This window comes from Lepus europaeus, chromosome 17 (assembly GCF_033115175.1).
Source record: "Lepus europaeus isolate LE1 chromosome 17, mLepTim1.pri, whole genome shotgun sequence".
NCBI classification, from domain to species: domain Eukaryota; kingdom Metazoa; phylum Chordata; class Mammalia; order Lagomorpha; family Leporidae; genus Lepus; species Lepus europaeus.
Window position 1 is genome coordinate 15,980,338 of NC_084843.1, and position 13,632 is coordinate 15,993,969.

Below are 13,632 nucleotides of genomic sequence, written 5' to 3' on the forward strand. Positions count from 1 at the left end.
AACTTGAAGAAGGTTGCGATGTCTGCTGGCCCCAAGTACTTTTGATGGCTAGGTCATGCAGAAATACAATCTATGACAGAAATCTGTATAGTACTGACCCAGAATCTGATTTGCTTCACCACATGAAGAGTTCAGGTCTGGGGAGATCACTTGGGCGGAGACAGGAGCTTTTATCCTGCAAAGTCTAGTGAGCGAAGTGGCTCTAGATCTCTCCGGGAGAAAGGAGAGAGCTCCGCTTAGGATGCCATCCAATATGTGACAGATCAAGAATTTTGCACTTTGACAGCTGACCTAGAACCTGGAGCACATTCTTCTGCACAGTTTACAATTTCGGTGTATTGACACCTTCACTCTCACTGAGTGTATGTTGCTTGGGCAGCAACACAATTCCAGCAGCCCCTGTGCCATTGCTAGAAATAAACTTGTTGCTTAGAAATATCTGGAAAATAACCCCAATGTCTCCTGGGAGGCCAGCAGAGATCACCACATCTCTGTTGCCGTTTGAGACGTAGCCCTTGGAGAAACCATGCTTGACGTCTGGTAGTGAAAACGTGGACTTCCAAAGGAATGAGAGGGTTGTGCTGATTCTTCTGACGGTAACCAGCTCCGGGTAGGCCTGGTGCTGCTGTGTGCCTGGATTGTTGCAGAAGCCAGAAGTATTGTTTCTCTGACTGTACTTGAATTCAGGCAGCCACGTGCTTGGCAACTCGCTGGGGGCACTGGCGAGTGAAAGATACAGAGCAAGGCTTTTTCCTAAAGAAGCTTCCAGCCTGGTGGGGAACAGACAAGAGTTTGGGGACATGGATAAGAGACAGAGTCAGGCACCTAGCCTGGGGCTCTGTTCACCTGTCGCCTGGGACAAGCGTCCTGAGCTCACGGGTCTGACTGCCAGGGGGCTTTACCAAGCTCTCAACCTGGTGCACTCAGAAACCTGCTTAGTAAGGGTGTGTTCCTCTGAGTCACCTCCTGAAAGTGATTTATCAAACTTCTAAAAAAGCCATTTAACAATGAGTGTGTGTGTGTGTGTGAGAGAGAGAGAGAGAGAGAGAGAGAGAGAGAGAGAGAGAGAGATACAAGTCTTAGTTTTCTAGTTCATACAATGGGATTCATTGGATTTACTTAGAGTTATGTTGAAGATGAAGTGAGATGTTACACCAATCCATCAGCCTTCTGATGCCAGGTCAACCTTTCTCAAACATTGCTTCAATCCTGACACTTGCTCTTCTTCACGCTTTCAGGAAAACTTGAGTCCAACACTTTTGCAAGAACCTTCTAATCTGTTCCCAAACCTCTTCTTCAGTTTCATCTCTAATTGCTCCATCGGCCTGAACTGTCTGTATCTGGCTTTTCGATGCCTAAGCCTTCATCCCAACTACCTACACTTCTATACTTTTGTTCATGTAGTTTTCCCCCCTAGCAATTGCCGATGGAATGGCCTTGCATGGGATTCTATCTCCTTATCCAAGACCCGTGTGGTTATCAAGACTCTAGATAATGTCACTCACCATCCATACCCTCCTCTGCTGTTGAGCAGAGGTTACTACCAGTAGAGGTGGGCTGTACATGTGAGATACAGATCAGATGTCAAAAATTTCATATATTAAAAAAGACTCACACTAAAAAAAATCTTACATCAATTATATGTTGAAAACTAATGCTATCTGTTTTTTTTTTTACTTAAAAAAAGCCATTCCTAGGACATGTAAAGTTAAATATGCAGGGGCCAGCACTATGGCATTGTAGGTTAAGCCTCCGCCTACAGTGCAGCATCCCATATGGGCACCAGTTTGAGTCCTGGCTGCTCCATTTCCAATCCAGTTCTCTGCTTATGGTGTAGGAAAGCAGTAGAGGGTAGCCCAAGTGCTTGGGCCCCTGCACCCATGTGGGAGACCTGGAAGAAACTTCTGGCTCCTGGTTTTGGATCAGCCCAGCTATAGCCATTGCGGCCATTTGAGGAGTGAACCAGCAGATGGAAGACCTCTCTTTCTGTCTCTCTCCCTCTCTAACTCTGCCTATCAAATAAATAAATAAATACATACATCTTTTTTTAAAAATCAAATACAGGCCAGCGCCGTGGCTCAACAGGCTAATCCTGCACACCGGGTTCTAGTCCCGGTCGGAGTCCTGGATTCTGTCCTGGTTGCCCCTCTTCCAGGCCAGCTCTCTGCTATGGCCCGGGAGTGCAGTGGAAGATGGCCCAAGTGCTTGGGCCCTGCACCCCATGGGAGACCAGGAGAAGCACCTGGTTCCTGCCTTCGGATCAGTGCGGTGTGTCGGCAGCAGCGCGCCGGCTGTGCCGGCCTTTGGAGGGTGAACCAACGGCAAAGGAAGACCTTTCTCTCTGTCTCTCTCTCTCCCTCACTGTCCTCTCTGCCTGTCAAAAATAAAAATAAAATTAAAAAAATTAAATACACAGTTGCATTGTATTTCTATTGGATGATAGTGGTCTAGTGCCCTAACTTTCAGCCCATGTGTCTCGTGCTCAGCCGCACCGGTCTCATTCTTTCTTGCTTTTCCCAGGTGGGTATCTGATACCCACAGCCCGAGTGTGGTTGCCTTGGGACGGGCTCAGAGTCTTAGGCTGGGTGTACCTGGTACAGCACACTCACTACAGAGTACCCTCAACGGAGAACAGGTGAGCATGGGGATCACAAGCAAACTATTCACAAGGATCCTCTGAGTCGTAAACTCTGGTCTCCCAGCACAGCTACTGTGGAAAAATTGATTTGTTCCTCTAAATATATCAACACCCAAAATACGTGCAGAGAGCTGTGGTACGCGTGTACACTCTGGAAGGAGGTTCTATCGACTGCCTGGTCTGAGAAAGACGTGTATGGCCTGCTCTGCCTTGCACAAGCAGTGCACGTTTCATGCAAGGGGAGGATTTATTTGTTTTCAGGGTGCACTCTTTTTTTCACTTTGTACATTTTTTTTTCTTGAGAATCTTGTGGCTCTGATAATACTGACAAAAATTACAGCAAAAACCCAAGAATGATGACGTACGGATGCCTGCCACGGGATCAGGTGCCGAACTTGACATTTTGTACTCTGTCGGGTTTCTGCTAGGCTCTCCCTAGAGGAATCCCTGTAACTGGCGAGGATTCGAGGAGGAATCCCTGTTAATGGAGAGGATTCTTCAGTGGAGCAGCAGGAAGAACGAAAGGATGTGAAACTGTCTACAAGAGCAAATGGAATTTGTGCATAGAAAGCCGAGGAGAGGGTGTCACAGTTTTCACACACACGATTGGGAGGATTTTTATACAGAATAGTGGCTCGGGTTTCAGATTCTACTGAGATCAACCATGAGTCAAAACAGCGTGAGGGATTTGAGTTTGTTACCAAGGAAACATTGGCTGACAGGACGGCTTAATAAATGGCAGAACAGGTCTTTAATTCACAAATTGCATCTCATCCGTCGGTGATCTGCACGGATCTGGGAATAACCTTGTATGAGGATAAGGCATTGTTTAAGGTCTTTTTCATGCCAGAGTCTGGAACTTTTCTGAGTGACTCAGTTTTACTTAGGTGTGCCTATTTTAAGAAAAGGAAAAAAAAAAAAAAGCCATATCACCTCAGGATTGACCCCAGAATCATTTAGGCACAATGAGTTCTTTACAAAGAGCATTTTGGTGCCGGTTTCAGTCCTGGTTGCTCCTCCTCTGATCCAGTTCCCTGCTAATGGCCTGGGAAAGCAGTGGTGGATGGTCCAAGTGCTTGGGCCCCTGCACCCACGTGGGAGACCCAGGGGAAGCTCCTGGCTCCTGGCTTTGGATCTGCTTAGCTCCAGCTGTCGCGGCCATCTGGGGAGTGAACCAGTGGATGGAATATCTAGTTCTCTCTGCCTCTGCCTCTCTGTAACTCAGTCTTTCAAATAAATAAATCTTAAAAAAAAAAAAAGAGAGAGAGAGAGAGAAAAGAGCATCTTACCAAAATGTTATCTTTAATAGCTTTAAAAAAAAAAAACCTGGAGTTATTGGAACTTCCACTAATGTTTATTCGTTAAAAGGATTTTTTAAACAAAGACCTCAAGATTGCAGGTGAGTTCCTGTAGTTAACATAAAAGATATTTTAGGCAGTGGAAGTTCCTGTAGATTTGTCACTGTTTGTTAAGTTGGGAACAAAGAAACTCAATATCCTACAAGCCACAAAAGAGAGGTAAGCAAAAATACAAATTCCTATGGCTCTCAGCGCCTTTCATCTCTGAATTGTTATTCTGACAAAAAAGAGAATAATCTAGATAGATGTTGTTAGCATTTACAAATCAACACAAAATCATGGAGTTGAGTAATTTTCCAGGTTGACTCACTTTTCTCAAAGCCACTGTAAGTAAAGAATCATCGAACAACCATTTTTGCTCAGCACACAGCAAACAGGTTTTTTAATCTGATGTTTGGGAAGATTATTTTATTCAGTTGTGGTTTCTGTGGAATTTTAAGTGCAATAAAAAATGAAGGACCATTTGTTTGGATGCATGGGGTATTTTATATATATATATATATGTATATATATATATATATATATATATAATTGCTATTATTAATTGTTCTATTCACTTAAAACAACCCAGGGATTTTTGTGGGTGGAGTTGCTAGGAAAGTGAAAAGGAGGTCATGAGCAATTAGTGGAAATGATAGACTTGGCAAAGTAAAGATCTCCTATCACAGCACCTCCAAGGGACTTACACACAAGGCTACTTCTCAGGTTCTGTGGGCCGGTGAACCTGAACTACAAGGAAAGGGATTGACTCGCCCAAGGTCACTGGACACAGCAGGAACTATAGTTTGAGAAGGAGCCAGAGTGTCCAAAGTGGTCATCATTTTGCTCTCCTTACAGGTACCCACAATTCCCACAAATCGACCAGCCTAATAATAACCAGGAAAACTACTTTGATTTAGTTGCAGATGGAATAACTTTGAAATCAGAATACCAAAAGACTGACAAGGTCATATGATTACGAAGTAACAGTGCCAGAAAAATAAAGCCCGTTAGAATGGCCTCAGACCCCTAATTTTAAACTCACAATGAAAACCTTGTATAGGAAAAGTACAAACAATAGCTTAAACTACTTTCCGCTTGGAGTTGGTTCATAATTATGAGCAATACTGAAATTCTTGGGAAGGAATTCCAACTTGACATTTACAGTGCATCGGAGGTAAGTTTTGTGTCACAAATAGGAATAGTGTGATCCTGTTACTACTGATTACAGCTGTGAGCTGTAAGAAAGGTGGAGAGAAACAGGCTTTTCTTGCATTGAGAGATGTTGAGAATCAGAGTTCTGGGGAGCCATTTGTGAGAACCTAGTGCTGCTAGGAAGAGAATTTATCTAGAACTAAGTGTTCTAGATGTCTCCAGGTCATTCAAGAAGAACTGAAGAATGCTCCCAGACAAGGGCTATGGTGGCTCCCAGAATTGGCTTCAGGTACAGCAAGTAGAATCGTGATCTTTGCTCACATCCAAGGGAAGGGAAAGTTTAAAGGCAGCCACTGCCAGTGCTTCCCTGTGTATCGACACCATCATAGCCAAGATCATGTGCTAAGTTGCAGGCACAGGGTGAGCTCTTGGAGGCTGCTGGACTTTTTCTGTCACTTGACCGTTGGATTTGGAAGTCTCTTAGCTGCTCCATGATCAAATGACCAAACGTGATTGATTCAGAAGCTACCCCCTCCTCCCACAAAAGCATAAAATGATTATTGATGAGCTAGATGAACCCACAAAGTCTCTACAGTAGGAACGCCTCTTTGATTATGCCCACAAGAAAGTCTTTAAATGAGAGAGGGTATCATGGGTATTTCAGGAGGGGGGTAGGTTTCCTGGGGTAACTCAAAGGAGTTTGCTTAAAAATCATTGCAGTGTAGCAACCATTTGGTACACACTGAATCAAAAATCATGAGAATCAGAAACAATCCTTATAGATGGACATTTAAATAATGTGGAGGGTGTGTGTGAAGGGGAAGAAAGAGAAATTAATTTAATTCCATTTGCTGATGTGACTGTAGCACAACTATTTTTAGGTATAATCCAAACAGCGCATATCTTCTCCATTTTGATTAGTAGAAACTTGGCAGGAAGTCAAGAGAATTAGGTTTCTCAGCACATTATGCCAGAAACGTACAAATAAAACTACAGTATCCGTGCCAATGTGTTTCATTTGAATTACTGCTAAGGTTTTCATTTTTTTTCCTTCAAAAGAACGAATGGATCCAGCTTCGTCAAAAAAAAAATTTTTTTTTTAAAGTCTTTCACAACTGGTAGCAAAAGTTTTAGAGTAATTTTTCCTTAGACCTCTGCTTAAAAACTCTTGGTAAAAACTTCAATGTTAATATTACCCTGAAACTTTGGGTGCAGAATTTCCTCCTGGCAATATTACATTTTGTCAGAGGAAGTCAGCACATTCAACAAAATGTGACACTAAAACAAGCTAGGAAAATGTACTTGACAAGGAAAAGTTTCACAATAGCCACTTAGAAGTTATTAATAATTCTAGTTCCAAAGAAAGCTCGGACAAAAAAGAAAGAAACTCTATTTTGCAAAGTTAGTTCACACAAGGCCCACGCTATATCGCATATCAATGATACACTTCTACACCAGAGGCAGAATTTATGTATCCTGGGAACCTTGGATGGAGACACGCTGGAGAACACATTATGCTTAGGCTCAGCCTGAAGGTAAGTGAATCACACTCACTCACAATTTTAGTTCTCTGCTTTAAGATTTTCGCCACTGGTACTTGGTTATACACAAACCCTTGGGTAAGGCTGACTTGCTGCATGCCCATGGCCCTCCTCTTGCCATTTCCACAGGGCACTGGCCCACGCCCAAGGATAGATATCCCACCGCCATGGCCATTGGGACTGGACACCCAACTCCCCACCTCTCCTATTATACATCAATGGCAGTCTTCTTTAAAAATGTCAAAAAGTAGTTTTCACGTGCCTTCGGAACCACTGGAACAGGCTGTTTCCGAGTGCTTGTAATCTTCAAAGAACTCAGGGGATTATCCAAACATCTCTTTCTATTTCTTACCAAAGCATATAAGCCGGTTCCAGGATTAGAGTGGTTTCCCCTAACTCACTGAAGACACTAACCCTGCCTGCTGGAGACTTTAAGTTACACATGTTTGTTCTCGATGTTTAAAAGGCCGTCCATCGTTCTAAGAACTGAAGTTTGATGGGCCAGATGTACATTTGGGGCTAGGAAGTTTGCTTTATTTCAATGTGAGAATCTATCTGGACAAAGTAAGTAAATCATCAGGAAACCAGGAAAGTGAAGCATTAACCTGGTATGTCAGTATTCTTCAGATGAAACTGAAGACATCAAGTCTATTAAAAATAAAACCAAAAGTTCGAAGGGACAAATCCCTGACAAAACGTATTTTACAGCGTCATGGGGTGGGGAGGGGAGGGTAGAGATGGACTACTTAGTTCCCAGTGACACTTCCTCCTGCCATTCATTTTACATTCTTCAGAATCGGTCCCTTTACATATCTATCCTTGCTTCCTTTAAAAAACCCTTTGTCATCTGGGTACCCCCCATCTGGGTTCCCCACTCTCCCCACCTTTTCTCTTTATTTTCTGTATTTGGAGAAAGGGGGTTACACCTCATAGCAGGTTAAACCTTGTAGCAGCTCCTGCAGTCCTTGCTAGTGGTCCCTAAAATGTGGCATCATTCACCTTTCTTGGAAGATGGGCTCCTGGCTTTAGAATACTGAGAGAGAGAGAGAGAGAGAATCAGTTGTAACTTTCCCTAGTAGAGAATAGTCTTCATGCTAAGGTGAGACTGGACCCACACTTTGCACCCTTTCCCTTGGTTTCTTTACCTTACAGCTATGAAATAAAATTTGCTCAGAAACACAAAGAGAAGTACTTGAATGAATAGCTGATTTGGGAGACTACACAGTGAATGTCAGGATGGGATTTCAGGAGAGCCTCCTCAGGAACTCCGATCATGAAAGCACCCTGTCCCTTGGGTATCGTCATGTTTTTAGGAAGTCAAATGACTTCCTAGTTGCCTTCCTTTGTGACCTGTGCACCCAGAACTTCTGCTGTAACTGTTTAATTGCATAAAAGGAAATAATACTTTGAAAGCCCTTTTGTACATTGCTGCTTAGCCGTGAACGCATTTCTCACTCTAGGCAGCCACTGCAGAAACCTGCACACACAGATCGTCTGGAGGCTGCGATTTTCCATGGGAAAGCAAAAGTAAGCCGTGGGGGCCACTTACCGCGTCTCAAGTAGGCAACTGCTCACGCCATGGATTCATCTGTTTTTGGTTTCTGGGCGGAGTGGCAGCGGAGTTACCCTAGCCCAGTCACTTAGATTCTTTTAGAAGACACACAAGCCCACAGTTGACAGCAACAGATGGAATCTCCAAGTCTTCTGGGATACCTTGAATCCGACTGTGAAAATTGAGGGCAAATCAGCAGCTCTCAGTAGGTGAACGCCTTATTTGGTCTAGAGGCATTTCGCTATGTTATTGAGTCATGAAAAGCTATTAAAAGAGCGCTATGAGAAATGCAGTCTCTATTTGGAAGGAGACAGACTGTCTTGTTCATTGTCACTGACCCCTTACAGACACACGGTACATAATCTTGATTGTGCTTCATTGGTATTTATTGCACATGGACCAATTCCTCACACAGTAGTTAGTTGCACTGGAGTATAAATACTTGGTCAAACACACAGGAGGAAGTAGAATTTACACACAAGGGCTAGATTTTACCAGCAGGTTCACGTGAGCACTTGGACATAAAAAAATAATTAAAAAATCCTTAAGATAATATTTATACTATGGATACAGTTACAGTACCATGATAAAAGAGTATAAAAAGGTATTTCCCCAATAAATCATTAGCTCAATAACATCATAGACAACAGAAATAGAATTCGAATTTTATTCGAGTTTTTAAGCTCTCCCCCCCCACCCCGTTAAAAAATATTTCATTTCTTTTTGTGCAAGTAACATCATCTGTGGACTTTATGATTCCTAACACTGTGCAAAAATGGCATCTTGAACCACTTCTTTTTTATGTGTTTGTATCCACATGTGCAGTAATCTGAACTATTTCCTTTTTTTCCCTCCCTTTTTCTTCTTTTTAAATTCTGCTTCTGTCCTGTCTTCAATGGACAGAGTCACATGTCACAGCGCCTGGTCCTTCCCACGACTATTGATACATAAATAAGCTGTTTAATATAAACAAGTCTTCCTATCTTGCTGTGCGGTGTGCACAGTGTGAGGTAGACAGCCCTCAACCTGACCGGGGGGCGCCCAGGGCTCGGGGCGCGGTGAAGCCTGTTCCGAGCGCTGCTGAAAACATCCGAAAACGTGACTGTTAGGCATCCATCCTCTCCCTTTGCATCAAGAAAGGAGAAATCACTACTCGGGAATGACCACAAAATCCCTCTGGGAAGCAAAAGGAAACCGTCCTGACAAGCTGTCCTAGCCTCCCTCCCTGGTTGACTGTGCGAGTTCCCGACAGCGGGATAGAAGCCAAGCGGGTATTTTCATTTCTTGCTGCTTCTCCCTTCCCCTCCCCCGACCCACCCCACCTGCACTCCAGTCCCCGTCGCAGAAAGTGTCAACAACCACCTGGAAAGAAAGAAAGAAAGAAAGAATTCCCAAGAGGCATCCCAGGCACACACCCGAGGCCCAACCACAGACAGAAAACGCACGCAGAAAACTGGGCAAGCCACTCTCCCACCCGTTCCCCAGACTTTCCTTCCTGGGCAGAGGCCCCTCGGCCTGTCTGTCCCGGACGATGCAGAAGCCATCTGCGGGCTTCGAGTTCACCTGCCGTTGGTCTGGAGTAAACACCCATCTCCTCTCCCCTCCACCCGCACCCCGCGGCGCCCGGGCGAGCTCCCCTGCTCCTCCTCCCCGGGCGCAAGGCGCGCGTCCGGGACGCGGGGAGCGCGGAGGGCACCCGGGCGCGCCGGGCCCTACACCTTGGACTCGGAGTTGAAGCCCGGGCGGCACGGCTCGTCCAGGCTCGAGTCGCTGTCCGCCGCCGCCGCCACCGCCGCCGCCCCACCATTGCAGCCTGCCCAGGGTTCCAACAGGCGCGCGGGTGGCGTGGCCCCGACGTCGTCGTCCTCCTCGTCCGAGGCGGCCCCGGGCGACGGCGGAGGTCCAGCGCGCGCGAGGCAGCCCGAGGCGCGCGGCCGGGCGCGGGGGTTCGCGTGGCACCCGCGGGCGGCCCGGCGCGCACAGCACAGCAGGCGCTGGAAGGCCTTACGGAAGTCGGGGCTGCGGCAGTAGATGATGGGGTTGAAGGCCGAGTTGGCGTAGCCGAGCCAGTTGAAGAAGACGAAGAGGCGGTCGGGCACCAGGTCGCGGTGGAAGGCCTTCACCACGTTGGCCAGGAAGAAGGGCAGCCAGCAGAGCGTGAACACGCCCATGATGATGCCCAGCGTCTTGAGCGCCTTCTGCTCGCGCAGGGCCACGAGGCGCGACGGCCGCCGCTTGCTGTGGCGCCCGTTGGCCAGCGCGGCCGCGGAGCCGGAGCCGGGGCTGGAGCCGGGGCCCGGGCGCGGGGGCCCCGGCTCGGGCGCGGGGCCGCTGAGGAAGCGTCGCTCACAGCTGTCGATCTTCTTCACCTGCTTCTGCGCCTCTCGGAACACGCGCAGGTACACGAAGGCCATGACGCACAGCGGCACGTAGAAGGAGACCACGGACGAGGCGATGGCGTACGCCCGGTTGGTGACGAAGTCGCAGCACTTGGGGTCGTTGTAGCAGCGGCGCGCCTCGTCGCCCTCGGCCCGCCACCAGTGCATAAGGATGGGCAGGAAGGACACGAGCGCCGAGATGGCCCACACGGTGCACACGAGGGCCCGCGCCCGCGCGCGCGTCAGCAGGCTCTGGTAGCGGAAGGGCGACGTGATGGCGAGGTAGCGGTCTAGGGCGATGACACACAGGGTCTCGATGCTGGCCGTCACACAGAGCACGTCCACCGAGGTCCAGAGCTCGCAGAAGAAGGAGCCGTACTCCCAGCGGCCCCACACCACGATGGTGGCCCCGAACGGCACCACCAGCAGCCCCATGACCAGGTCGGCGCTGGCCAGGGACATGATGAACAGGTTGGTGAGCGTCTGCAGCCGCGGCGTCTTCGCTATGGCCACGATCACCAGCACGTTGCCCGCCACGATGAGCAGCACCACGAGCGCCATCAGCAGGCCCATGCCGGCCGTCCACTGCTGCGACAGCAGCGCGGGGCCCTCGCTGGCGGGAGGCAGCAGCGAGGCGGGCGGCGACGCGGGCACCAGCAGCCGCGCGGCCGTGGCCGCGCCGTCGGGCAGTGGCGCGGCGGACGACAGGTTGCAGGGCTCGGAGGCGCCCAGGGCGAGCGCCCCCGCGCTCATGCCGAGCTGCGGAGGCCGGGGGCGGGGGGTGTGGCGGAGCTGGGCCGTGGCTGGGGAGCCCTCCGAGAGGCCGGGCCGGCAGGGCGCGCTGACGGAGGTCGCGGCCAGGTCAGGGCAGCTGCGGCGCGGGGCCCGAGGCATCGGCTCCGGGCGCCCTCCCCGCAGCCGCCGAGCGCTGTCGCCGCCGCCGCCGCTGCCGCTGCTGGCAGAGCCGCCGGGACCTCAGCATGTTTCTGAGCGCGCGGGGCCCGCGGCCCCGGCACCCAGCACCCACCCCCCGTTCCCACCTCCCGAGCCGGCCCCCGGGGCCTGGCGTCAGGCTCCTGCAGCCAATCGGGGCGAGGGCACGCCCCCTTCTCTGCCCCCCCCCCCACTCCCTGCTACCCCGACTTCCCGCACCCCCTCCTACCGGCGATTGAGCGGCTCGGGGGAGTCGGGGCAGAGCGTCCAGCCAGCGCCTCTCGGGCGCCCGCGGGTTCCGCCGAGCGCTCCCTTTCCTGCGCCCGCCCGCTCCAGCGCCCCGTTCCCCCGCGCCGCCTAGGGCGCCCGGCTCCGGGCCGCGTCTCCGCCCCCTCCCGCGCCCCTCTCGCGCCCAGCGCTCTGCTCCCTCCCGCTGCCCCGCTCTGCCCACCCCCGCATCCCCTCTACCTCCGTGGTCCCGATTCCCCGCAGCACGGGGCGCCGGCTCCCTTAGGGGGCGGCGGACGTTGACAGCCTCGCGGCTCCTGGGCGCCTCGGGCGGTCTTGTCCGCCAGGGTTGGAGGAGATTGGTTCTGGGGTGTGTAGAGTCCTTCCTCCGCCAAGGGGGCACCGGGCCAGCCTGCGTCGCGCCAGCCCTGCGAGATCGGAGGTGGGTGTTAGCAGGGAGGGGAAACTTGGCAGCACAGCGCGTTGCGGGAGCAAACCGCGCACCTGTCTCTGCGCGGGTGCGGCGCTTGCGAGGAGGAAGCGTCTGTTGTACTTCGGATGCAGGAGATGTAGCAGGGGCGAAGGCTGCTGCTTCCAGCAGCCAACGCGGAGGCTGAGCTGGAAAAACGCACACTTCCTAGCCCCTGCGCGTGATGCAACAGTGTGTGTCCACGCCGTGAGGGGAGAGGCTAGGGAAACACGCCTGGTAACGCGCACGCAGACAGACCACCTCCACTGACGCTTTAGGCTTCCCACATTCAGTCGCAACACCTGCATTTTGTGAGTTAGTGCACGCAGGTTTTTATACTCAGGGCAGTGTGGATTGCAGACTCTAAGGCACTGACAGTTTTGGTTGAAGCAATGAACTGGGATTTTGGATTTTTTGCTCTGGGTGGCGGTTTGTTCCTTTGCCCAAGTTCCCAGATTCTTGCAACTCTGGGGTTAATTTTGGAAGGATGAGAGAGAGAGAAAAAAAACCATAAATCCTCAAGGGGATTAAAACCCCAAAGCATTTAAAGTTATACCAGTGGTTTCTGAGTTGGCAAATGGGTTCGTTTAAGGGTTAGAGAGTTGTTAACCTAGTTGTAGGTGGATTATATGAGGGAGAGGGGGACTGGTGGGGCCAGGAGCACACAGGGCAGAGGGAAGCAAGCCCTTTCTCTAATTTGGCCCTGGTAATGAACTTAGCTCAGGCCTGAAAATAAACAAAAAACCTTTAATTAGATCCTTGTGAAGTAAACAGCTCCTGATCATCATGAACGTGTTATATAACGCTCACACATCTTTACGGTGTTAGAATAAAAAGAACAGCGTCTAGAAAGAGCATCCACCACGGCCCAAAACCGTGCTCTTACCTTGCCAGAGAGAGGCGGACAAAAAGGAATGCTTGTTACGTGTGCAGACGTCAGGCCGTTTGCACCAGCTTCTCTAGACTAGAGAAATGCAAACACACGAATTTGCTTTAGGCCTACGCATGATCATCGAAGCATTCCTACACCCCGGGAGTGATTACTTTGTTTATTCACCCCTGCCCTGGACTCAGCCCAGTTTTGCCAACTTGGAGAGGTTGATGAGGGGGAGTCAGGAAGAGAGGAGCTGGAAAGAGGGAGGAAGGAGACCGCACCCTTAGCGACTCCACTCCTTGTAAGTCCTCCCTTTGGCCCCGTGAGAGGGGGAGCTAAGGGGCAGTGTTAAAATAGCCAAGGGGTTGGGTTGAGTGGAAATGGATGCTGCCCAGGAAAGGGTTCTGAGCGCTGGGTGGGGTGCAGGGAATGTGGGGAAAGCTGCTGTCTACCCGGCGCCATCCTCCTGCCAAGTGGTGCTACTGGAATAGAGTGTGCCAACCTTGAGTGCCCGCACAGGACCAGGG

The 13,632-nt window shown here is 50.1% G+C and overlaps 1 protein-coding gene across 1 annotated transcript; it reads right to left on the reverse strand.

Moving 5' to 3' along the window:
- Positions 1-9,563: 9,563 nt before the first annotated feature.
- Positions 9,564-11,354, reverse strand: ADRB1 (adrenoceptor beta 1). The gene has a single exon (XM_062214359.1). It carries the CDS (start codon positions 11,352-11,354, stop codon positions 9,936-9,938), a length of 1,419 nt encoding a protein of 472 aa, XP_062070343.1. The 3' UTR covers positions 9,564-9,935.
- Positions 11,355-13,632: the final 2,278 nt, after the last annotated feature.